At 36.4% G+C, this 27,846-nt stretch overlaps 1 protein-coding gene across 7 annotated transcripts in view; it reads right to left on the bottom strand.

Annotated features, from left to right (window-relative positions):
- Window positions 1-27,846, bottom strand: part of CCDC73 (coiled-coil domain containing 73) — a 221,504-nt gene that overhangs the window by 42,191 nt on the left and 151,467 nt on the right. For 6 of the 7 annotated variants that reach the window (XM_054699287.1, XM_054699286.1, XM_054699291.1 and 3 more), the window contains 5 exons: window positions 21,414-21,566; window positions 12,368-12,439; window positions 4,513-4,584; window positions 2,807-2,842; window positions 1,918-1,992 (listed from right to left, as the gene is read on the bottom strand). In XM_054699287.1, the coding sequence (XP_054555262.1) occupies window positions 1,918-1,992; window positions 2,807-2,842; window positions 4,513-4,584; window positions 12,368-12,439; window positions 21,414-21,566 (408 nt within the window). The remainder of the gene's footprint in view (window positions 1-1,917; window positions 1,993-2,806; window positions 2,843-4,512; window positions 4,585-12,367; window positions 12,440-21,413; window positions 21,567-27,846) is intronic. The other variant, XM_054699290.1, reaches the window with a different exon arrangement.

Below are 27,846 nucleotides of genomic sequence, written 5' to 3'. Positions count from 1 at the left end.
TTGTACCAGGGTTTACATTTGCTCTCATTTTGGGGTATGTATTCAGTTTTCAATTTTTTACTATTATCAACTATGCTGAAATAAGCATGTTTGTACCACTAACTGCAATTACTCACTTTAGAATAAATTCCAAGAAAATGATTCCTAAAATTTATTCATTTTCATAGACTTTTAACAGTTCTTACATAGTCCTCCAAAGTAGTTGCCCACTAATCCGCCTTATATTTGTGGAATTTTAAGCAGAAATATAGCCACTATATTTCTGAGGAACTAAAATGTTTTAGCAAAGTGCCTTAATAAGCTGATGATTTTCTTTTCTTTTGGGGGAATGAGTTATTTGTGAGTAACTTCTTAAAATGGAATACTGTAACTAAAGCATTGATCAGTCATTGGGAGTACAGTAAAAAAATTCGTTCAACAAATTCCGGGGAATGCAGATATAAAGTAATATAAGTAAGTGAAAAAGTATGGTCAATTAGTTACTGATAAATGCTAAAGAAAAATAAATCAGGAAAAGGGGTTACAGGGGTTACATAGGATGACAGGAAAGCCCTTTCTGTGAAGGCAACTTCTAAGTAAAGACTTAATAGAAGTGACAAGAGTATTCTAGCAAGTAGAAAGGCCCTAAGATGGAAAATATCTCGTGTTTTCAAATAACAGCAAGGAAATCAGTGTGACTAGAAGGGAGTAAGCAAGAGAAAGAAGAGTGAAAAATGAATTCAGAGTAGGAGAAGGGTAGAGGGGAGGACCAAATCATTACAAGGAAGGCCTTGTAATACATGATATGAATTTAGGTTTCTATACTGAATAAGACACAAGGCCAAAGAAGTATTCCAAAAACAAAAATTATATAGCCTGACTTACTTTTTTAAAAGACAACTCTATTGTTTAACATTAAAGCTGAATAGAAAAAGTGGATATTCACATGCAGAAGAATAAATTTCGACCTTTACAAAAAATCAACTCTAATGGATTAAAGACTTAAACACAAGAAAACTAGCAACAAAGTGAAAAGGCAACCCACTTTGAGTTGAGGAACTGAAAATATATTTCTCAAAAGGAGATATACAATAGCCAACACATATATAAAAACATGGTAAAGCAAAACCATAATGAGGTATGACTTCCTATCTATTAGAATGGCTATGATCAAAAAAATCATAAAAGTATTGGTGAGGATGTGGAACAAAGGGAACCCTTAGACTACCTCAATCAGATAAAGAAAGAAAACTTACTATCTGCTTACACAAATCCATACTATGATGTGAATTACTTGATTAAGAGAGATACATACCATCAGGGGCCTTGTTATCAAAATATATAATGCTTTTTGTAATTAACATTATAGTATAATCTTTGAAATCATGTGACTATCTTCTCCGAAACAATCTTTATTTTACTTTTTATCAAATTTTATTGTCTTCCCCACTAGAATTTAAGCTCCACACAGGCAGAAAATACATACTAAATGAATCATCAGCTATCTTCTGTGAGACTGTGAACAACTTGAAGGCAAACAATATTTTCTTCATTTTTATATTTCTAGAACACAAGCACAATTCTTAGAAAATACTCATTACTGTATTTAATTTTTAAGGACCATGGGTAAATCAGTTGTAGTATATAGGTATGACTTATTTTCCTCATATATAAAGTATTAAAAACAATATATATTTAATCATATTACTGTAAGATATAGTGAAAGTTATTTTAATATATCTTTTTAAAATGAAAGATGGGAGTAAAAATTCTACTAATTTGAAATTCAAGGCTCGCTCCAAAAAACGTACTAAATTATACAATATATTGTAACATACATGATTTTCCACAGTTTTGCTTTGCTAGTTTAAATATTTCATGGTATTTTACTGAGATAGTGCAAAATAGTAAAATCATTTTTAAGCAATACTAAATTACCTGTAATGTTTTTAATGTTTCCTTCAATCCTTCTATTTCTTTTTCTTTTATTTCTGTAGCCAGTTGATATTTTCCCTTTAAGGAAAAAGCTATATTTAAATACCTTCCAATGTAAATGATATTATTAATGGAGAAAATATAGGTACTCAAAAATCAAAATCTCTACCTTAAATTTAATGCTTTAAACTTACATCTGCACTACAAATTACACTTCTGGAGACTTCAAAGTATCATGAAATTACAATGTCTTTATAAGATTGTAGATATCATGAAGTAGAAAATAATAACAAATCATTTTAACAGTAGAATATTTCTGAGAATTTAAGAACACTATATAGTAGGTATTCAACATACCTAAGACATTCTTATATAACTAAGACATTCTAATTAATAAGAGATATTTGTCTTATAAGTTTAAAGATACAGGAAAATTTTAAATGAAGTTAGTTTGCTAAAAAATAAAGCATACTGGTAATATAAATAGTATGTTCATTAATTAAAATGTATTAAGTAGCTGAAGAAAAATAATGTCAGAAGAAATATCTAGGACTGTTCAGAGTTGTGTCTTCTTTTCCAGTTGCTCTGAACCCAGATCATTTTTATTTCTAAAACAAGTTAATTACATTGAAAAAGCACTAAAAATATGTTTAATATAAACATTCAGAAAAGTGGGAAGAACATTAACATGGGGGCTAAACAATCTGGATTCTACTCCCAACTTTGCCACTTCGAAATGGGAGCTTCAGCAAGTCAGTGAATCTTGCTAGGTCTTAGATTTTAAGCAAGTAACAGTCTCCATTAATTTATTAAACTCCTTTCCAATGTGGTAAACAATGGATAAGAAAATGCATTTAGTTATGCTTTAAATCACTTAAAAATCAATAAATACCTTTTCTTCTTCCAAGGCACACATCTTCATTTGCAACTGATGAACAATTTTAAAAATTAAAATACAGGTAAGCAAACTATTAATAATGATGTACACCGATCAGTGAGACTTTAGAAACATTTTACATATTGAAATTAATGTGGATATGCTACTTTTACATTGTGAAAATAAAAGATATAAATGGGGGAACCATCCTTCACCAGAGGAAATAAACTATTTGATCACACTAAACCAAGATATCTAAAAATTTAGTTTCCCCCTCCAGAATTTTTTTCTTAAATGTTGCAATATTTTGCCAACTATGCATGAATAATAACATATATCATTTTCTGAAGGCACACTTTTATTAAATCAGTAGCATTTGTATTTTCAGTGACAGTATTTCTTTTCTAAAATTAAAAAAATGCATAGGGAGTCAAATAATGAAATTTTAAAATAGAAAAACTAAAGTGAATATGCCAAAGAAAACTAAATATTCCAAGCAACACAGATATTACGCAAAGTTGTCAAGAAATAAAATTTTCTTTGGACCTTTTTCATTTCATTTAACAAATTCCTCATTTACATTAAAAAAAAAAGACAGATCTTGAGCATTGAGGGTGACATGGCAAAGGACTATAGAGGTAGGTATGATGTGGTGGCATACATCTGAGGAGGTATGAAACTATTCCCCTAAATAATATCCAATGTTACCTTAATTAAAAAAAAATTTAATCAAAAACAAAAAAAAGAAATGCGAGGCACTTCCTCCTCTACCCTTCAGAGAACCTGTCCAAAGACTCCTGTGATAATAGAAACATTGGCTTGCTCTCTCCTAGAGAATACTATACTTCTGCTTCCTTACCCGTCAGTTAAAACTCCCATAACTTTAGTGAGGCCAATCTTACTAAAAGGAAGAAAGTTTATCATCTTTAAACAAATTCACTATACAGTGTGAGTGACCAAGAACTCTGACCCACTTGTGACAAATGTTATACAGGTTTATTATTTTTATATGCATTTCTTGTTTTAAACACACACTTGTATGGAGATGAAGACAAAGAAGAAGAAAGGAAAAAACAGGAAAGCCGGATGACTTCCAAAAGTTGTTTCCATGAGCGCATATCTTATACTTTCTAACCAAGGTCTCAGAGAAATTGAAGAGAATCAAGAAGAGCTACAGAATCACAGATAATTAAAGGGGTTGCTGTTTATTTCATTTACATCTTTTCCTTTAATTTTTTCCCATTTTTCTACTAGATTTTCTTAGTTGCTGATAGCTAACATTTATGGAAGTTTGGGTGCAAGATAATCACATCTCATCCTTACATCTACTTGCATATCACCTTTTCATTAGTGTTAAAATTGTGGCTTGGGTAAAGGGATAATGCAGAAAAGGTTAGATACCAAGATACTCTAAGCAAAGAGAGGAAGAAGAGAAGGGACAGAAAGAATAAGAACACACACATCATTAACCTAGCTTATTTAGAATAGATGATAGTATATCTCCAAGGAAAGTTTTCCAAATTTTTCTCCATAACTACTAAGTGATTGTACTATATTACATTCCTCATAATCAGTTGTGATTCAAGATAACTTTAGCCACTTCCTGCTTCCAATTATACTCTTCTAGTATTCAGTGAGTATGGAAAACAGCATGTCATAAAATCACAGGAGAGTGAGGAAGTTCAGTGTATAAACCAGTGTGTCTATCCTGATGAAATTACCTGCTTTTTAAAAACTGCCATTGCTTCTTTGTGTTGTTTTGTTAATGTTTCCTTTTGATTCTGAAGAGTCTCCTATTTAAAAAATTATGAAAAGTTACAACAACTTCTAGCAACTTTTTCCATTTTAAATTCTAATTGGGTCACAATTAAAAGTTAAACATTTATTACATATATTATTTTATGTGCTGAAATAACTTCAAAACAATTTAGGATTTTTAACTGTCATGGAGTCAGTACACAATGATTTTCTTCCACTTGCATATTCAAGATAAAGCATATTGGTTTTTAAATATTTTTTAAAGATTTATTTATTTATGCATACAAGAGCTGGGGTACAGGCCAGAGATGCGGGCGGGGGCGGGGGGTGATAGGACGGGTGAGCAGTAGGTGAGGCAGGAGAGGTCTGCCTCGCCATGTGGGTTTCTCCCTGGCGGGCTGGGGATCAAACGTGTGCTGCAGAGGCTGTGGATTGCTTCATAGTGCGGTGCTTAACCCCTTTCGCCACTAGGGAGGTGCTAGTTTTTTAATTTTTTTTTTAATTTTTTTATTACTGTTTTATCTTTTATTTTATTTTTTTTTAAGATTTATTTATTTATACAAGCACTGGCTACAGTCAGAAGCATGGGAGGGTGAGAAAATTCACCAGAGCCAGAGCGGGGAGCAGAGCAGGCAGAAGGACCGAAGTACACTGCTGAGGGGAGCAGCTGGCAGCAGGAAAGGTCTGCACGCCATGTGGAACCCTCCTCTGATGGCCAGGGAGCAGCCGGGGATCGAACCGGCGCTGCAGAGGCTGCGGGCAGCTTCGCAACCCAGCGCAAAACTGCTGCGCCACTGGGGAGGTCCTAGTTTTTAAATTTTTAACCTCTGGACAAGCTCTGTTCCACAACCTTCAAGAAGATATCTTTTATTAAAAGTGATTAAAATTAGTCTTACTACACAAGCAGACTTATTCTTAAGAGTTTCTGAGGAAACCAAATTTATAATCTAAGTACAAATGTTCACATGGCAACATGATTCTTTAAAGTCACTGAAATACTTTTTTATATAAAACAAAAACAACACAGGACATTTATTTTTTAAATCCACAAATATGATTCCATTTTTTCTTTCCCTCCACTCTCCACCCTCACTTTTTTTTTTAATAAAAATTTATTTTATTTATACAGCAGCTGGGGTACAGTCCAGATGCACGGGAGGGTGAGAGGATTCACCAGAGACAGAGTGGGGAACAGAACAGGCAGACTGATGAAATACACTGCTGAGGGGAGCAGCGGGTGAGAAAGGAGAGGTCTGCTGCGCCATGTGGGTTGCTCCGAGGCCGGCGGGGATCGAACCGGCACTGCAGAGGCTACAGACAGCTTCGCAGTGCTGCACTCAACCACCTGTGCCACTAGGGAGACCCTCCACCCTCACTTTTGGTAAAAGTTGTGGTGGTTTGCCTTCTAAATTCAAGAAGGCTTTAAGTCTTGTAATGAAAAAAATTAGATCAAAAAGTGGCAACCACTTTCAAATGTTCTGTTATTTGACTCCATATTTCTAAAAATATATGCTAACTTATCAATCTACTATGATAGATAGTTTTCTTGTATAGTCATTACTTCTCCTCCCTCTATTCTTTCAACAGTTATATCAAATTGTGGCCTAAATCAACAGTGCTTCCACTATTATGCCAATGTAATTTTTATTCAATGTAGAGTCCTACTGTATACCATAACATTTTTATTTGCATACTTTTTTCCTAAAGCTAGCAATTAATTTAAATAGTTTAATGCCTATAACTGATTTTTAAAAATAATACTGCTAGCTCCCTGATCTACATTACTTGGTTCATAGTCTCAGAAAAAAAACTGAATGGAGGGTCTCCCCTGGTGGCTCAGTGGTTAAGCGCAGGGCTGCGAAGCTGCCCGCAGCCTCCACAGCGCCAGTTTGATCCTAGCTGCAGGCGAGGGTTCCTCAGGGCATGACAGACCTCTCCTGCCGCTGCTCCCCTCAGCAGTGTATTTCGTCAGTCTGCCTGTTCTGTTTCCCACTCTGGCTCTGGTGAATTCTCTCACCCTCCCGTGCTTCTGACTATACCCAGTGCTTGTATAAATAAATAAATAAATAAATCTTTAAAAACAAAAAAACAAACTGAATGGAAAAAAGCAAAGTGAGACGATCCAAGAATCACTTTTGAAATCTTATTTGCATAAGAACTTAGAGAGATTTAGATGTTGGTCAAAATCTTTCAGAGGCTATTGACCTAAATTTTTCCTTGTGAGAATAAATTAGATGAATCCAGGCCTGCAATCAAGGAAAAAATTACTTAGAAATTTTTTTTTTATAGAGGCATGTTTTATTTATTTATTTGTTTGTTTGTTTGTTTATACATGCACTGGGTACAGTCAGAAGCGCGGGAGGGTGAGAGAATTCACCAGAGCCAGAGTGGGGAGCAGAGCAGGCAGAAGGACCGAAGTACACTGCTGAGGGGAGCAGCGGGCAGCAGAAGGGGTCTGTGCACCATGTGGGACCCTCCTCCGGTGGCCGGGGAGCAGCCGGGGATCGAACTGGTGCCGCAGAGGCCGCGGGCAGCTTCGCAACCCAGCGCTCAACCACTGCGCCACTGGGGAGGCCCAAAATTACTTAGAAATTTAAGGAACAGATTATTCCATAGGAGATATTTTAAGAGATATAACCTCCAGTTCTCTCCTTACTTTTTGTGACCAGCCTTAAATCCAGAAATAGAAGGTTTAATAATCAATAAAAACTGAGAAGGGGAATAGCCCAAGTCCAGACCTTCTTCAAAAACCCTTAGAACAAAAGTGGATGGCTTCACAGATAAAACAACTTATGTTCCCACTCCAGTCTTCAAATACCAGAGAGCAAACGTCCTGGTAAAGATACCTGTGATACTTACGACCAGAAAGGACAAGGGACATACAAATGTCTTGACCTACCTACAAAAATGAAGAGGTAAAAATAAAGTGGGCAAATCACTGACATCGCTCTGTGGAGAAGTCATGCACCCAACTTCCCACAAACTGGTAGAGAAATTTCTCTACCTAAGAGTTTTTCTATTCCTAAACAGATCAGAGCTAATTTGGATATTGATTTACTGGTACCTTTGTGTTTGATCAAGTCTAACTGGAGAATTCTATGAAGTGACATTCTTTGCAGGCAAATGTTTTACTGATATTGGCAGCAAGGTTCAAAATGACTCATCTAAATCGCTGCCTAACTTTACACAATACCAATAAAACCAGAAACTTAGACCTAAAGCCAATAATCCAAAAGTCTTACAGAGAAAGAATACATCATACTGTTGTTCTACAGTCAAAAAAACCCAACAGGTAAAGATAAAGATTTGTTCAAACCCCTATGGTTTATCCAATTCTTTGTAGCACTGAGCCTAAATACTATCTTATCTTTAGTGCTACCTGACTCCACATATTTTACCACTATAAATATGTGCTCTGCTTTGCATAGTATCTCTTTAGATCAAAATAGTTTTACCTATTTGCTTTGTCTTGGGAAAATTAACAATTTACCTGAATAGTTATATCTCAGGGATTACTAAGGAATCTTAAGTACCTTAAATTTTTCTGTAACTCTATACTTATGCAATATCTGGGTATGTTTTTGCTGTGTTCTAAAAATGAGGAGTGCTCCAAAACTGACTCCATTGATCTACTTACTGTTTTAGTTTGAAAAGGACCTAAAAACTCCAAAGAGTATCCAGAATTTTCTCAAAATAAAATATGCTATCTAGGGTATGCTTTATTCCAAAGGGGTAAATCTATCATTCCTGATAAATTATAAGCCATTCAATACTTTCAAAGGCTGGATACTAAGAGACAATTAAGAAGTTTTCTGAATTTCACTGACCACTGCAGACACTGGATTCCAAACATCTGAAATTTAGACATCTCTACATAATTTGAGACCTCAATAACCTTAGGAACTTAAACATGAACATGAATTTTTTAATTTAAAAATAACTCTTCAACAGTTGCCCACCAACTCCCACTATCCTAAATGTCATAAAATTTTCTATTTATTTGTACTTAAGCAAAGCAGACAACTCCTTAATATACTAACAGAACATCACAGTATCATTAGGGTTCAACTGTTTATCACATCTTCCCTTAGGTCCAGTGGCAAAAGTCTTCTCCTTATCTATAGACACTATTGGCAGCGGGCAAATTAGTAAAGGTCTCTATGGACTTGACTTAAGGATCTTGTTTAAACTTGATGTTTCTGTATACTGTACAATCCTTGGTACTTACTGAAAACACATTTCTTGGCAAACAGGCCTACCTCCTATAAAAAGAGATCTACTCTCTCTTTGAGCAAGGCTTATGCCTCAAACAGATTTATTAGACAGTTCTTCTAGAAAAGTCTAGGTTTATTTTTGCTTTTTGATGGATCATTTTTTCAAACTGAAATGGGAAAATATGCAGGCTACACTGATGCCTTGTGACTCCTCAGAGTAAACAAGTAAAATCAGTCCAGATGTCAGAATTTATCCCACTCATCAGAACTTGCCAATTGTCAAGTGATTAGAGTTTTAACATAATACTAATATCAGGTATGTTTTCTGGTGTAGTCCATGATTTTGAAATAATATAGAAACAAGAGGGTTTCTGACCTCAGTAACATCCCAATGTAAATGGCCAAGAGTTTTAAGTGCTCTAACATTTCCTAAGGAGGTGGCTATCATAAAGCGACACCAAAAAGGATAATATGGAGATATCCTAGTTCATCAAAAACAAATCTTTGTAGAGATGCAAAAACTATTTTGGAATGCCCACTGCTGATTCCAAAGTCTGAAAAGAATACATGGTTGTAAATTAAAGATTATCTCTCTCACTTTCAGAACAGACACTTGGTGGCACCAGAGAACCTTAATTTAACTGCAAAAATCTTCACAAGAAAATTATTCCCCAGAGGAAAAATACTGTTGAAAACTATACTCAATTAACATTGGTGGGGAAATTTTACTAAGATTGCTGAAGATGTCTCTGGGGCACATCACAATCTATCTCCAGCACAATCTTGGTAAAACTGATATCCCTGTAAGCCCAAGCTTCAGGATCCCATTGAACATGTCCAAAGATATTTCCTAAAATTAACTCCTGTAGTGGGTTCTGAATGTGTTCTGATCATTGCTTGCCACTTCTCTGAGGAATTGCCTTTCCCCTGCCAGAGAAGTCCAATTCTGAGAACAGAAAATAATTACTACATTTTGTATTTCTAATTTAAGTTCTCCAGTGACAGTCACTTGTTTTAATGAGACTGATATTAGCAGTGTTCATATTAATTTAAAAACTTCATTGTCGGGCCTCCCCGGTGGCGCAGCGGTTGAGCGCTGGGTTGCGAAGCTGCCCGCAGCCTCTGCAGTGCCGGTTCAATTCCCAGCTGCTCCCAGCCACTGGAGGAGGGTCCCGCATGGCGCGCAGACCTCTCCTGTTGTGCCCACTGCTCCCCTCAGCAGTGTACTTTGGTCCTTCTGCCTGCTCTGCTCTCTGCTCTGGCTCTGGTGAATTCTCTCACCCTCCTGCATTTCTGACTGTACCCAGTGCTTGTATAAATAAATAAACAAACAAACAAATAAATCTTTAAAAAAAAAAAAACTTCATTGTCTCAATAATCCTCAATCTCAAGGAAAATGGGAGAGTAGAATAGGCAAACATCCCGCAAGTTGAAATGAAAGTGGACACAAGGTAGTATCACTAAGCCATACAAGAAATAAAGATCTCAGTAAAAGTAAATAAAAGGGTAATCATAAAAATTAGAATTTTTCAAAGTATGTTCCAGCTTCTTCTGAAGTCACTTGAGCCTAGACCCCATAATCTATATATCCCTATTCTGACTTGTCCCTTTTGATACACTAAGACTCTATCAAGGTGCTGTTCTCACTTCAATGACTTCTAATAAATATAGTTTTGCAGAGGTCTCCCTGGTGGTGGAGGGGTTAAAGTCTCACCAGCCACTGTGGCATGGGTTTGGTCCTGAGGAGGGAGCTGACTCACATGGTGCAGCAGACCTCTCCTGTCTTGCCCACTGCTCCCCCCCTTAGCAATGTATTTCAGGGGATCCATCTGTTCTGCTCCTCACTCTGCTTCTGGTAAATCCTCTCACACACCCCCCCCACCTCTGGCCTATACCCCAGTTCTTCTATGTATAAATAAATATAAGAAAATCTTCAAATATATATTATATATATATAGTTTTGTTTTATTAACAAGTTGTTTGAAAATATTTGGGAGAATTCAACAAGGCACTTCCAACTAACACTGCCAACAAGAATATATGAAAGTTTCTATTTTTCCAGAGTTTGTATAGTAGGTAAAGGTAGAAATCTGGCTTTGTTGTTATTCTGATAGAACCCAATTCTACCTTTTCCTAGTTAATCTATTTTTTCCTATTTGAACTACTAATAAAATCATTCATTAACTTAAGTATTTGGATCTATTTCTAGATGGTACTATATTCTAAGGAATACCTTAGATACTCATACTCTACCAAACTGTTTTAATATCTTTATATAGTTAAGAATCTACAGATTAAAAATCTAATATATTTAGAATCTATTTATAATATATTTAAGAATTGATTTTCCTCTTTTTTCAAAAATTTCCTAGCCACTCCTGTTTATTTCCACATAAATCAGTGTAAGTACCTCAAACATGCTTTTGGTATTTTAAATTGTATGCTTAGTGAAATAATCAAACAGAGAAAGACAAACACTGTATGATTTAGTTGCTATGTGGTATACATAGAAAACAAGCAAATGGATAAACTAAATAAAACAAAAATAAACTTTTAACTATAAGACCAATGTGTGGTTACCAGAAGGGAAGAATAGTGAGCAAATTGGGTAAAAGGCAACAATTATATGGTGAAGGATAAAACCAGATGTTTAGTGGTAAACTTAATACATACATATAGTATATATGTAAATCCTTTTAATGATGCACACCTGAAACTTACATGTTATAATGCAATTTCAATTTAAAAAAAAAAAAAGAACCTAAGAATTTTTTTAAAAAGTAGATTACAATCAACTTAACTGATAACTCAAGGATTCTGGCAATTTTATGCTGTTGACACATCTATCCAAAAACAAAATATGACCTTTACGGTTTGAAATATACTTACTGCTTTAGTTTGTAATTGATGTTGACCTATTTTTTCTCTCACAGACACGCCTCTTCTTTCACACCTGTCTCTCATAAAAGCCAGCTCTTGTTTATTCCCATATTCTATACAACTTGTGGGTCTGTCTGACCTAAAAATTCCTATTATTTCTAGTTTGACCTATCCCGTCATTTAAATTCTGATTCTAGTATTTATTTCCAAGTTCCTGTTTCAATACTGCCAAATAGTGGGCACAGAGGTCACTGTATTTAAACCTTTAATTTTTAGCTGTAAGATTACTTTGTTGAAAAGGCATGAGAAGTACTATCAAAAATACTTCTAACAAACTAGAGAGAATAAAATCTGATTAACAAATTTTTTATATTTGATTACTGTATGTAACAACAGTTTGGGAAAATGTGCTATTCTGAGGTTTCAATTCTCAAAAAAAATTTGATTCTTAACACAGTTTCTCATATATGAAATAGTTCATTTTAGTTTTCAGAGTGTTTCTCAATGTTACAATATCAGAAAAACTGACCAAAATTTTTACTCTCACTTTTCTGGAAGCCCAAATATTATTAACAGTTTTAGTTGCAATTTTCCTGAGGTTTTATTTAAATTAGGCACAACCTCCCAAATATGTTCAGGAAATTTTAAAACTAACTTTACAATATGGATTAGATGTATTTTTAAATAGATGCTAAATAAAATAATCTGAGGAAAAAATACTCACATTTTGCCATTTAAGTTCTTGTGTCTCCACAATAATCTTACCAATCTGCTCTTCATACTGAGTTTCAGCTTCCTAGGTCAAAAAAAAGAAAAAGCTAGAAAAATTAGAAGTTTAAAACTTCTAGTTTAGGGGCCTCCCTGGTGGCACAAGGGGTTAAAGCACTGCACTATGAAGCAATCTGTAGCCTCTGCAGCACAAGTTCGATCCCTAGCCAGCCAGGGAGCAACCCACATAGTGCAACAGACCTCTCCTGACTTGCCCGCTGCTCCCCTCAGCAGTCAGTGTGTTTCAGTAGAGCCACCTGTTCTGCTCCCCACTCTGTCTCTGGTGAATCCTCTCACCTCCCACATCTCTGGCCTGTACCCCAGCTCTTGTATGCATAAATAACTATATCTTTAAAAACAAAACAAAACAAAAACCTTCTAGTTTAAGCTCTCTCTGCAAAGATAAAAAGAGCATCCTCTGACCCTCACAAGAAAGCTGGACAAGTTGTAAACTAAAAAGACAAACACATCAGAGAACAGAGTTCCCAGATCAATCAAGTGACCCCAAATCTGGAGAGAGACAAGTGCCTGTAGGGAGAAACAGAATCCCATCACTTGCTTACCTTAGACATAGGCCACTGCATACAGATAAGAAAACTCAGCTATAAGTTCTAACATAAAATGATAAAGGCAGAACGTGGACTAGTATACGAACACAAGTCCCCTGTGAGCCCAGAAACAAGAGGAATTCTCTACCAGACTTTTTTATTTATTTATTTATTTATTTAAAAGATTTATTTATACAAGCACTGGGTACAGTCAGAAGCACGGGAGGGTGAGAGAATTCATCAGAGCCAGAGTGGGGAGCAGAGCAGGCAGAAGGACCGAAGTACACTGCTGAGGGGAGCAGCGGGCGGCAGGAGAGGTCTGCGCGCCATGTGGGACCCTCCTCCAGTGGCCGGGGAGCAGCCTAGGATCGAACCAGCGCTGCAGAGGCTGCAGGCAGCTTCGCAACCCAGCGCTCAACCGCTGCGCCACTGGGGAGGCACTCTACCAGACTTTTCTTCCAGGAAACTTGCCAGGTGTTTACTGGGAACATTGGCTAGAACCCTGAGAAAGTTTTGTCCTGTGGCGCTGGTTGGAAAGAATAAAAGTCAGAGCCATTTGTCACCCCTGAAAACTATTACAGATCAGTCTTCCATTTCTCCCCAAAGGAACAAAAACCTCAACTGACAAGGGGAAGGGCAAAAACTACAGCATGAGAACACCTGTGGAAATTCACTGCCACTGCAAGAAGACTAGGAGAGGAGTGGCCTCCCCTGGTGGCGCAGCAGTTGAGGGCTGGGCTGCGAGACTGCCCGTAGCCTCTGCAACACCAGTTCCCTGGCCACAGGCGAGGCTCCCACCAAAAAAAAAAGAAAGACTAGGAGAGGAAAGCAGCTACTGCTTTATTGTAGGGAGGGGTGGGGGTGAAAATACATGCCACACCCAGCATTAAATACAAAGGCACTTTGTATTTAATGAGCCTCCACCTACTGTCACCAACACAATAACAAACATCAAGTGAGAATAGAGAGGACAGCTGAAAGAACTGCAAAGTCAGACTCACTCTGGAAAGCAGCACAAATCAAAGACCTAAAATGACTGGGCAAACCCAAAGCAAAGCAGGAAGCAGTTATTTAGAAATACCCTCTGATTTTGTTTAAATAATAATGTAATACTCCTAAATTAGCCCACACCATAAACACAGGTATCACTTGAGAAACCTGAAGCTTCTGTTGAAAACGTCAATAATTAGACCTGAAAACCTGGTTCAGCATTGACGGTGTACCACAAGATACATTCACAGAGCTCTTTTTGAAAAGACTGGGAGTTTTTCTGTTTTAGTTACAGGTATTTAAGGAAATCTCTGTCAAAGTACTAGTTGACCACTAAGCTAGGAGTACAAATTCAGTGGCCACACATGTCAAAAACTACAGGCTGTAAAAAAATATTTTGAAAAAGTCACTAAACAACAAGAAGCAGTAGGAACCCTGGGAAGGAAAAAGAATCTGACATCCAGAGTTACTACATATTCAAAATTTCCATACCCAATTCTCAATAAAAAAAAATTACAAGACATGCAAAGAAACAGGAAAGTATGACTATACATAGAAAGAAAAATTAATGAAACTTTCCCAAGAGCAAGTGCAGAAACTGGATTTACTAGACAAAGACTTTAAGTCAATAATTTAAATTATGTACAAAGAGCTTTTAAAAATGTATAAAGATACTGCAGCCATTTGAAAAAGTTAAATAAAGGTCTGCTATAAATTTATGATATAAATTTGACAACTTAAAAAATGGGCCAATTCTTTAAAAATCACAAATGACATGACCTCCTCAAAAATCTAACTAGCCCTATAACAATTAATGAATGAGCTCTCCCCTCCCCCCACAAAAGCAGCCTGCATGGCCAGATTATTTCACTGAAGAACTCTCCAAGCACTTAAGAATTAACATCATTTTTACAGTCTCTTCCAAAAAGGCAGAAGAGGAGGGTGCCTATCCCAACTCATTTTATGAGGCTTTCTGTGATTCCAAAACCAAAGAAAGATAGTACCAAAAAAGTAAAACCAACAACAAAACAACAAACTAAGAAAAGTATCTCTTACAAATTTTAATGGAAAAATCCTCAATAATATATTAGCTAATGGAATCCAACAATGCATATTAAAAATTACACCATCACCAAATAGAACTTATTCCCAATATACAAGGCTCTCTCAAAGTTAATGTAATTCAACATATCAATATGCTAAAGAAGAAAAATCATATGATGACACCAATTGACACAAGAAAGCATTTGACAAAATCTGATACCTATTTGCAATTAAAAAAAAAACTCAAGAATAAAGGGAATTTTCTCAAATTGATGATAAAGAGCATTTACAGAAATACTACATTTAACATCATATTTAATGATGAAAGAGTGAATACTTTCCCTCTATTACCAGGTATAAGTCAGGGATATCTATTATAGCTGTTTTTACTTAATGTAATACTGGAAATTCAACTACAGCAATAAGCATGGAAGGAAGTAAATGTGGGAGGGAGGATGGAAGAGAGAAAGGTAAAATTGTTTCCATTTGTAGATAACTGGTTGTATATATAGGAAATCCCAAGGATTCATTAAAAATTAATTAATCCTAGAAGCACTCTCCCTCTAGACTCGTCTTGTGAGAAGATGAATCCCATAGGCCACTGTGATTTGGGATTTGTGTTGCTACTTGCTGCTACAAACATTCTAAATGAGACAACTTTCATGAAATCCTACCTTTGACGACCAAGGCATAAGTGTGCGCATGTGACTGTGTAATAAAAAACATTTAGGAGGCATAAGAAATACATATTTATTGACATCCACTCTGATTTCTCCCCAACTTTCTGTTTGTTTACCTCACTAACATTGTAGGGAGGTAGACCCTATCAAAGTTCTTCCAATATGGAATTAAAGAGGATGTATACCAACAGTGTATACTATGTGATAAGTGAGAAAAGATTAGAAGTTCTTGCAATAATTCACGTCTTTAGTACCATATAGAAAAAGGAAATGTGTATCCATATTTGTTTGGGTGGAGGAACCATGTGTGTTACATCTAACATGCCTATCTTCCCAAACCAGTTGGATGGACAATGTACAAGATACTGCTTTCTTCATCTGGGTCTGGTTAAAGAGGGTTCTGAGATCTCTCTATGATTTAGATAATGTTCTAAGTACTTTTTGTTCATTGCTTAATTTAAGAATAATTTTGTGAGGTAAAAACTTTTTTTTTTTTTTTGAAACATTAACTTTTTTTTTTTTAAGATTTATTTATTTATTTATACAAGCACTGGGTACAGTCAGAAGCATGGGAGGGTGAGAGAATTCACCAGAGCCAGAGCGGGGAGCAGAGCAGGCAGAAGGACCGAAGTACACTGCTGAGGGGAGCAGCGGGCGGCAGGAGAGGTCTGCGCGCCATGTGGGACCCTCCTCCGGTGGCCGGGGAGCAGCCGGGTATCGAACCGGCGCCGTGGAGGCTGCGGGCAGCTTCGCAACCCAGCGCTCAACCACTGCGCCACCGGGGAGGCCCTGTGAGGTAAAAACTCTTAATATTGACATTTTAGAGATGAGTAAACAAGGTTAGCAAGAGTTTAAGTAACTTGCATAAAGTCACGTAGCAGATAAACAGCAGCGGCAGTATTTGAACCTAGATTGTCTGTTTCCAGAGTCTCTTAAATATGCCATTATATTACCTTTAAGGGATTGTGGGTGCTATAGGGTTATGTAGATTGTTATATTCTTTTTCTTCAAAAACTTTAGAATTTAATCTTCCCAACATAAATTAAGAAGCCATTCAAAATCACATTACCTATTTTAAATATACAGGTACATTCTAATATTTTGGTAGAACATTTTTAAATAAGAACTAGAAATATATGTTGAATGGAAAAGTAAAAGAACTTGAGAATTATGAATATTCTGTATTAACATTTTTCTATTTCAGAAATCTTTGTAGATTAAGTTAATGCAAAAACAGTAGTTAAAATAATAAATGTGGGGCCTCCCTGGTGGCACAAGGGGTTAAGACGCAACCTATGAAGAGCACAGCAGCCACTGCAGCATGAGTTCAATCCCCAGCCAGGGAGCTACCCATATGGCGCAGCAGACCTCTCCTTGACTTGCCCGCTGCTCCCCTCAGCAGTGTATTTCAGTAGATCTGCATGTTCTGTTCCCCACTCTGTCTCTGGTGAAGGCTCTCATCGCCCCACAACTCTGGCCTGTACCCCAGTTCTTGTATGCATAAATAAATAAATCTTAAAAAAAAATAATAATAGGGGGCCTCCCCCGGTGGTGCAGCGGTTGAGCGCTGGGTTGCGAAGCTGCCCGTGGCCTCTGCGGCGCCGGTTCGATCCCCAGCTGCTCCCCGGCCACTGGAGGAGGGTCCCACATGGCGTGCAGACCTCTCCTGCCGCCCACTGCTCCCCTCAGCAGTGTACTTCAGTTTGCCAGCTCTGCTCCCGGCTCTGGATCTGGTGAATTATCTCACCCTCCCACGCTTCTGACTGTACCCAGTGCTTGTATAAATAAATAAAAATAAATCTTTCAAAAATAATAATAATAATAATAATAATAATAGGGCCTCCCGGGTGGCACAGTGGGTTGAGCACAGCGCTGTGAAGCTGTTCGCAGCCTCCGCAGTGCCAGTTAGATTTCCAGCCGGCCAGGGAGATGCCCACATGGAGCGGCACACCTCTCCTGTCTCACCCACTGCTACCCTCAGCAGTGTATTTCGGTCCTTCTGCCTGTTCTGCTCCCTGCTCTGTCCCTGGTAAATTCTCTCATCCTCCCGTGCCTCTGGCCTGTACCCCAGTGCTTGTATAAATAAACAAAATCTTAAAAAAAAAAGAAATAATAAATGGGGAATATTTTTTAAAAATGAACTGCTGGACTACTTCATGTATATTAAAGAAACTTAAATAATTTGAAGCTAGTCAAACCAAAAAACTATTTTTAAAACATAATTATGATTTTATTAGATACCATGAGAAACTCAACTGGGCAATTTTATATGAAGTAGATTATGAGTTTGAAAAGAATACCCTGTTACAGTTTGGGCTGTTTGGACACAGACTTGCTCTATGTACTATGTCCCTAAATCTGTTCAGGATCAAGAATTGAAGAGGCCTGACCAATACACAGCCCATCTTGTAAAACTACAGCCTGAAGCAAACATTTTTAAAAAAGCATGACACTTTCTAAAGGTTATAAAGAGTAAATAAACCATCAAATTACTCCTCTTTTATTGTTTTTGTAAAAACACTTAAATCCTTGTAGTCCTAAGGCAGCTAATAAAAAATAAACACTTTTAAGGTTCTATACTCTTGTATACTTTGTTAAAGTTACAGATGGGATTTTCTCACTAGATTTAATATTTTTCCTCATTGACAATTTAATAATTTTTATTAATAACTTTTGAAAGCTGTTTACAGAATGAATAGAATATAAAAATGAAAAATTCCAATAAAAGATCAATAATTTTAATAGAAAACATGAAGTTCATTTAAAATACTAATACAGGACAAGCATATTATGATGAACCTATCTGGCAATGTGGATAATACCCATTTTATCAGTTGTCAATATATTACAAAGATGTATATATTCTACATATCATTATAATTACAAAGTATGATTCTATTCATATATAGCTAATTTGATGAAGTACTAAAAAGCTGTTTAATGTTATCTACATTTTATACCATTAATTACCCAGTTTTCCTTCAATTTCCTTAGCAAATCATTGCTATTCTACAAAGTCCAAATATTCATTTGGCTCTTTTTTTTGCTAATTTAAAATTCCAGGACTTACTTCAGCTTATTCAGCATATTCATTGTGTCTTTTCTCTGAAGTCCCAAACTTTGTTCATAATTTTTTAATGCAACATAATACATACCACATGAGAATATAATTAATTAATTTGCATGGCATGTTGTGCCTATTAAACTTTAAATTCTCTTAGGGCAAGGCTGAGAAACGGTTTTTAAAAAGTTTTCAAATTAAGTTCCATGTATTTGATCCCCATTATAGATAATTTGGCTCAGAAATATTTTGTTTAAACACCTTCAACCCACTTCCAACTTCTACAGTCTAATAGATTTCACATTAAAATGTGGATTTCTAGTTTCTTTTCAATAATTGGAAGAGCTGACAGCACAGTGCTCAATCTTCTATATGGCAACAAATTTTTAGAGCTGAATGGTAAAAAGAAACTGGTTCTCTAATTCAAGACAATTCCTACACTTTTCACATTATACACCAAATACATGAATCCTGAGGGAAGTTGAATTTGTGATCCTAATATTATAGTTCATTTTTACTTTTCTGTTATTCTGTAGGATATTACCAGAAATATAAGGAAATTAACAGAAATGACATCTATTTCTAAAAAGCACACATTATGGATTTAATTTAAATTTTTGTTGATTCCAATAGTTTATTGGTAGATTAATTTAAAACATTCCTTTTAAAATATTATTACTAATTTCAGTCCACAAAGAAAAAAATTAGTAATATTCCCTCTTGTTAATTGCAGCATAGTTAAGTCATGAAATACAGTTAATTGGAGTAAAAAAGTTTCTTTGACTTTATTGTATTATCTATTGTGTTTTGTTTTGCTAAGGACTTTACTAGCAAATGCTCTACAGTCACTATTTGGCAGTTAATTAGGAGGATGGGAAACTCATGTAGCTTCACCAGCAGTCTTGTGGACATTGACTTAATGTTCAAGATCCACCAAGGAGGAGGAATTTTAATTGGAATCACAAAGGGCTACACTTCTGGAGTAGAAAATGAAATAAACTAGCACCCACAAAAATGGAAACCTAGCTTCTGTCTGCTCAATCAGATAGGTAAGATGAAGCCAAAATAATTCTCACTAGGAGAAACTACCACCATTCAAAGTCTCAAATTTTCTTTGCAGTTTTTTATGTACAAAGTCAGTCAATGAATCAAAATTTACCTCTGTCAGGAGATAAGGTCAAAAACCAAAAACCAAAAGAAAAAAAAGACAACAAAAAAGGATCTACAAGAGGCTCACATATGATTATTTTACAGACACAGACTTAAAATATCTGAAACCAATATGCTCAAGAAATTATATGATAAAATGAGTTTTAGCAGAGAACAGAAAATTATATAACCAGATGGAAATTGGAGGACTGTAAAATATAAGAAATGACATTAAAAACTCAATAAAGTGACTCATCAGCATATCAGATAAACTGAAGAGAATAGTGAACTATTAACAGTGAAAAGGAACAAGCTACTGACAGGCACAACATAAATGAATAAAATACGTTAAGTAAAAGAAAATTTACACAAAAGAATATAAACTGTCTGATTCCACTTATAAGAATTTCTAGAACAAATAAACTAATCTACGGTGAAAAAAAGTCATCAATATAATATCTTCAAATCTCTCTCTGACTGTGCCTGACTTCTTTTATCACAATTTTTCTCTGACTTTGATTATCCTGCTTCTCTGTTATTAGAACCCTTGTGAATACAGAAGGCCCACCTAAATAAGCCACCAAAATGCCTCCATGTCAAAATTCATAACTTATCACATCTGCAAAGTCCTATTTGCCATGTAACATACACTAAGATTTTAGGATTAAGACAAGGGCATCACTGGGGTACCATACTTTTAATAAACACCTTTATAGAGGATGAACATTGTGCTAATCAAATTTTATTATTACAACAAATTTCAATATTTTAAAATCTTAAGAGTAAGGTTCATATAATAAAAACACTGCTTCAGCTCTTTTTTCTCTCTTACAGCTCATTTTGGAAGTCAACAAAAAAATTCTATTGATTCTTTCCTCTACCTCTTCTAATCTATCTTCACAGATACACTCAAGTCTTACTGATCTCATCCCTAGAATATTATTATAATGCTTTTACAGTTGATTTCTTCTCTTCAGATCTTACCAACTCCAATTTAGCTCTAAAGATGCTGATAACACACTCCTCAAATTAAGACCCACAGAGTCTCCAAAATTAATTGGTTTTAAGGGGGTTTGCAGAATATAGATAACCTGCTCAAAACAAACATCTTTACAATTTCATACTACACATTTCCTTTCTAAAAGCACAAGATTATAACTTTAAAAAAGTAGGATATTTTATTCTTGGAACTCAGAATACTTACTAAATTATTTTATCAGTAATCATATATTGCTTTGTTTTCTTACTTAATCGTGTCATAGGAACCTATATCTAACTTGAACAAAAAGGTAAACTACTGAAGAATCCTTCTATATGCTACACAGTCAAAATCTGCCTTACTTTTTGTTTTAATTTACAATTTATTCTCCTTTCCCATCCTTGATGTCAAATAAATCTATCCTTTTCTCTTTTACTTTATTATCTGGACTGTATTTTTTCTTTCTACACTATTTTGTTAGATCTTCTTTTTCTTTAAACAAAAAAAATCAAATTCTATGATCTAAAAAAGCATTTTAGAAAGGGACTTACCCTTCTCATACGTAATTCTTCTAGTGCTTCCAATAAATTTGTTTTGAAATGTAAAAGCTGAATAGAAAACAAAGTCTCTGAAGAACTCTGAAGAGCAAAGGCAGATGATGATGACTCCATCTTAAAATCATTCTCCATGTTAACATTTATTTCCTGTAATATAAAAAGGTTTCATACGGTGATTATGTTAAATGAAATAAGAAAGTGAAAGACAATTACTGATGGTATCACTTGTTTGTGAACTACAAATAACCAAATAAAACAAACTGGCAGAACACAAAAGAACCTCCTAGACCCTGTGGAAAACATGGTAGTTAATGAGGTGGGGAGGTTGGGAGAATAGGAACCAAGAGGTTAATGTGATGGTGTAATGGCACTAGAAAATGGCACTCCCAAAATTCTATCTTCTTACAAATGAATGGTAAATCAATAAAATGTTATTAAAAAACATAAAACCGTAACAACCTGTACCCCATACCTCCCAGGTTCTGCACCGAAAAAGTTTTGTCATTCTGATCTAGATACACAGAACACTCAGTAACAAGGATCCTATTCTGTTTCACAGTTGCTGAGGCTTTTTTCTGTTACCTTAGTATCCTGGGGGACAAAACTTTTTGCTCCTAAAGCCTAGTTTTCTAGTGTTGCAGGCACAGCTTGGCACTTCATTGACTACTTAAGCCATGCCAAAGTTGTCATAGGTGCTTTGCTTCCTAAACTTCGTCTCGATAAAGAGCACTTTGTAAGGATAGCATGAATACTAATTAATATCAACACAATCTTTAAGTCCTACAATGGAAGAAGAGGTCTAGGGTAAACACCTTTTATTTAAAAACAAAAGACACTTGAGTATCTTATTAACTCAGAAAATGTCTGAGTCAAACTATGAAAAATTATTCAACTTCATTTTAATAATTAAACATTCACAGGTAAGTGGCAAAAAATGCACAGGTAGTACTACATACCATTAACTCAGGCCTCTCCCATTGTCATCGCCCTTACACAATAATAGCAAAATATGAAAATTATGTATGCAATGTCCAGAATCCAGAAAGAAAGTAAATCAATGGCTGCTTAGAACTGTAGGCTGGGGCAAGAAGGAAGGGGGGAAGCCAGCAGGGAAAAGGCAATGACTGCTAATGGGTTTATGGTTTCTTTTTCAGGTGATAAAAATGTTCTAAGGTCCTCCCCAGTGGTGCAGCAGGTTGAGTGCAGTGCTGTGAAGCTGTCCGCAGCCTCTGCAGCACAGGTTTGATTCCCGGCCTGGCCAGGGAGATTCCCACATGGCACGGCAGACCTCTCCTGTCTTGCCCGCTGCTCCCCTCAGCAGTGTTTTTGGTCAGTCTGCCTGTTCTGCTCCCCACTCTGTCTCTGGTGAGTTCACTCACCCTACCGCACATCTGGCCTGTACCCCAGTTCTTGTATAAATAAAAATAAATCTTTTAAAAAAAAGTTCTAAAATTGGTTGTAATGATGGCTGCACAACTCGAACATACTAAAAAAAAAAAAGCATTGAATTGTACACTGAACACTTTAATTGTATGGTGAACTATATCTCAATAAAGCTGCTTTTTTAAGTAGAATGATTTATTGAAAGCTGAATGGGAGCTTGGGAGAGGGCTTGCTAACAGACTTCACTTCCAGGTGATCAAGTAGTAAGATGGTCTTTTCATTAAGGGATTACCTCCCCAACATCAAGATGTAGACATCTTTCATCTTCAGCCTTTCATTTTCTCTAGAGACAAATTCTCACTCTCCTGTCTTGGAATTCAAGAGGAGAAGGCAAAGGATTTTATCTAGTAGTATATATGCATTCTGACATTGAGATAATAGGTGGTAAGAATGCCAGTTAGTTGATAAATTTTTACTCAATTTCTACTTGCAGTTTCATGCCTCATCCCTGTCCCCCACTGTATCTGATATACTTCTGACTTCACCTGCCATGGTTCAGTTTTTTTCAGAGAATAAATTTCATAGAGACCTAGGATGGTTCAAGTAGTCTACAAATTTTCACTAAATCTCCCTTTTTAAGCCCAAGCTTTATTCTGGCCTATGTAAGTACTGGTGTTTACAAGTGTTGAACACACTTTCAAACTTTTAAATCAGCTACCCCTCCTCTATTTGCTTTCTGATAGACATTGTTGAATGGTATCTCATTCTCTCGTCTGATTTAATGTCCTTTTTACAAATTTCAATGCATGTGAAAAAAATTACATGTATATGATCAATGCATCCTATTTAACTGGAAGCCTCAAACAGGATTTCAAAACCCACCTCTTACTTAATTATATTAACTCCACTGTGCACTGAACAACACAATGAACAATGTTAGTCCTCAAAAAAAAGTACATGATGAATTGCAGTTATTAGTTCAAGAAACCTTAATTAGGTTCCTAGCGCAGGCAGACTACTATGCAAATTTCTTAGGAGATGACTTCACAACTTGGTTGGAATACAAACATGGAAACAGTGTGATAAGCACTAAAAAAGAAGAATATACAAAGTACCTATGAAAACAATGGTGGAAAGCAACTGATTCTGTCTAAAGGATTTAAGAAGAGTGTTAAAGAGAAAGGCAATACTGGTACCAGGACTTAAATATTGTCTGGCAAAGGTCCTCCCTGGTGACCTAGGGGTTAAGTCTCAGCACTATTCACCTCTATGTCCTGAGTTCAATCCCTGGTCAGGGAGCTAACCCACATGGCACAGCAGACCTCTCCTGTCTCACCTATTGCTCCCCTCAGCAGTGTATTTCAGTCAATCCACCTATTCTGCTCTCCACTCTGTCTCTTGTGAATCTCTCACTCTCCCACACCTCTAGCCTACACCCCAGTTCTCCTATGCAAAAATAAATTAAAATACACACACACACACATATTTTGGCAAAGACTATGGGGGAAAATAACATAAACAAAATAAAAATTACACATTTAACATTACTTATCATTTACATACAATGCATCAAATTACCACTAGAAATATCTACCAGATAGTGCAAATCTAGTGAGTTGCCACTCATCTTTATGAATCAGTGCTACTGGTTTTTCACTGTTGTATTCCCTAAATCTTTATCTGGCACATACTAAACAGTAAATAAATCTACTGTCAGTTAAAAATCATACCAAATTTATTCCAGCTCTAAGGCCTACAGGTTTTGTGTTCCTTCCATTTGGAATGTTCTATCTCTACATTTACACAGAATTTTCTTCATGTTTTTCAAGCCTCGGCTCAGATATTAGCTCTTAAGTATGCATCACACCCATTATTCAAAATTTTATTTGAATAAATAAAGGTGAATAAAGTTTTATTTTCCTATGATTTTATTTACCAACAAAACTAGTTAATTATTAACTTTAGTTATTATGGCTCTTCCTTTAAAAATAAGCTTTATGAGAGCAGGATCTCATCTATCTTGGCCATGCTATGACTTCAGCACCTTGGACAGGGCTTGACATAGCATAATATCAGAAATCAAATAACTATATTTGCTGTATATTTAATGAATTTACCTCACTTCCTTAACCCTTCGAGGTATTTAGTGACCTCTGCTATATATACACAGTTATTTATATAACAAGTTTGGAATCAGTTGGTGTTAACAAATCTGTTAACAGGTAGTCATGTGACTATTGACAAACTGATCTTTCTGGACCTATATACTTTCTTACTTTATTTCTTGTGGACTTCTAGTGAGTCCAAGACTTGGGACACGACGGTGAGGGAAATCAGACATGGGGGACTGTCATGTCCAGCATGCAGTAAATCTTTATTGTCTTAGTGCTCATTATATACTATTTTAATTGCAGAGGTGTAACATCAAAGCATACCACATAATGATAACACATGTGAATGATTAGTCTATTTTCTTACTATTATCTATTTACTTCAGACAGTATGGTACCAGGTGGTTAGTTCTCACGCACATAATCTTATCGTCCCCTAGCCAGAGCCTGGGAAGTTCCCTCATTATTTTTGTTATTCTCAAACTGTGGAGATGTATGCAGGTCACTTTCCGGGCACTCAACACCAGGTCCTGTCACTCAGAGGTTTTCCTCCAGGACGCATGTGTTTTCACATGCCTTAGGGACTCGGGTCAAGGCCCTTCTGCTCACTACGCGGGGTCTCTCCATTTTGTTATTCTCAGACTGTGGAGATGTAGAGGCCTGACTCCACGCAGGTCACTTCCAGGCTCTCAACACCAAGTCCTGCCACTCAGAGGTTTTCCTCCGAGACACATGTGTTTTCACATGCCTTAGGGAATCGGGTCAAGGCCCTTCTGCTCACTACGTGGGGTCTCTTCCAACAATTTCTAAATGTAAATCCAGTCTAAGTTCTAATTTATGACTACCATGTGAACAACTCCTAATGCATCTTGAGTCATCACCTTTTTTTCACCTCAGATTTAACAAGTCAAAACTTATTTTCTTTTCCCTCACATCTTTTAAATTTCATTTATCAGAAGTGATATTTACTTAAATCATCTTTGATTTCTATCTTTATTTCCATTCCTCTCTCCTCCTTCCTGTTTCCCATTCTTACACTCATTTTCCTTCATTCCCTAAATTTGATCTCTAAAGGGACCTGTGTGTTCTCCCTTCTAATTGGCTCTCATTCTGCATAACTACCCCTACTGCTATGAACCCAGTTAGCCCTCATTACTTCAGGCATGAATTATAATAGCCTTTTCCGGGCCTCCCTGGTGGTGCAACGGGTAAAGCACTGCACAATGAAGCAATCCACAGCCTCTGCAGCACGAGTTTGATCCCCAGCCAGCCGGGGAGAAACCCACATGGCACAGCAGACCTCTCCTGCCTCGCCTGCTGCTCCCCTCAGCAGTGTATTTCAGCCTGTTCTGTTCCCCACTCTGTCTCTGGTGGATCCGCTCACCCCCCACATCTCTGGCCTGTATACCAGCTCTTATATTCATAAATAAATAAATCTTTAAAAAAAAAAGAAAAAAGTTTAAATAAAAAAATAGTTAAGGTAGTGATTTCTTTAAGAGGTTTACTATATACTCACCTGTGATTTTCATTAACTAAAAAAAAATTAATTTGTTAATTCAATTATTTCCACCAGAATGCTCCTTTCATTTTATCTGGGAAGTTAACGTCATAATGATATTTATCAAAAAATTTAAGTTCATTTTTTATAGACCTGGTATTTATTTCTTGTTAGACATAAATGTGTAAAATTCAAAATGATTAGTTAATTTAAACAATTTTATGAGATATTTACTATTTGTATTTCTATTTCATAAATGAAAAAAACTAAAGCATAAAGAACAGTAACTTGCCCAAACTATACAATATGGGGTAAAATGAGGTTATGAACCTAGTTAACTGGCTCAGGTTTGCACTGTTCACCACTACATTATGCTGCCTCTCAAACCTGTATTTGTGCAGTTTATAATACCAGAAAATATTTGTTGACTGGTTTGTTAAAACAACTATCAGCAACAACAAAAACAAAACTCAGAGTCTCAGTTAAAGACAGTGGATTGAACACAGGTGTTTAGTTCATCCCCACTAAAATGACAGCGTGACAGTGTGCGATTTAAGGCATAGACCGTGGACAAAGGGAACGAGAGCTGAGACAAAAACAACAAAAAAATGTGTTCTGAAAGGATCAAATAACCCCAAACCAACAATAAGTCCTAGAAATCTGACTGCAGAACTGAGGCTACCAGGGAGGAAGTAGAATGGAGAGAACAAAGCGGGAGGGGCACATGAATTATGTGGGGTACTATGGGTGTGGAGTGTGGGTGTGACTTAGTAACAATACCTTAAGGGGGAGACGCCATACCTCAAATCACATACAACATTGCAAATAAATCAATGTTATCTCAATAAATAAATGGTGTTTTGGCAGGCAGATAGAAGAGTACTCATAATGCAGAGCCAAAAATAGGGAAAAATGTGAAGCAATATGATTTTTAAAAAAGATTAATTTATTTATGCATACAAAAGCTGGGGTATAGGCCAGAGATGCAGGGGGGTAAAAGGATTCACCAGAGACAGAGTGGGGAGCAGAACAGGCAGATTGACTGAGGTACAGTGCTGTGGGGAGAAGCTAGTGAGTCAGGAGAGGTCTGCTACACCACGTGGGTAGCTCCCTGGCCAGGTGGGGCTCGAACTCCTGCTGCAGAGGCTGCGGACAGCTTCACAGTGCGGTGCTTAACCCACTGTGCCACCAGGGAGGCCCCAGCAATATGATTTACTGCACGATCCTCCCTCCTCCACCTGCTTCCCAGGTCCCTTTTCCCTACCCCTGCAAGCAAAGGGTTTGATGAAAACAAGACCTCTAAAGGTGAAGGAAAAGGTAAAGTCAAAAGCAAGACTACTGCTGAAAAGTCCACTTAAGAAGAGGTTAGACCCACCCAATCCCTTCCCTTTCTGGTTAGCCAGACAACTGTCCCTCCCTAATGTAGACGGAGAAG

Source organism: Talpa occidentalis, unplaced genomic scaffold (assembly GCF_014898055.3).
Source record: "Talpa occidentalis isolate TD23 unplaced genomic scaffold, MPIMG_talOcc4v2.1 talOcc4.3, whole genome shotgun sequence".
NCBI classification, from domain to species: domain Eukaryota; kingdom Metazoa; phylum Chordata; class Mammalia; order Eulipotyphla; family Talpidae; genus Talpa; species Talpa occidentalis.
Note: the sequence above shows the minus strand (reverse complement) of the source record. Positions and strands in the feature narration are given on the sequence as shown.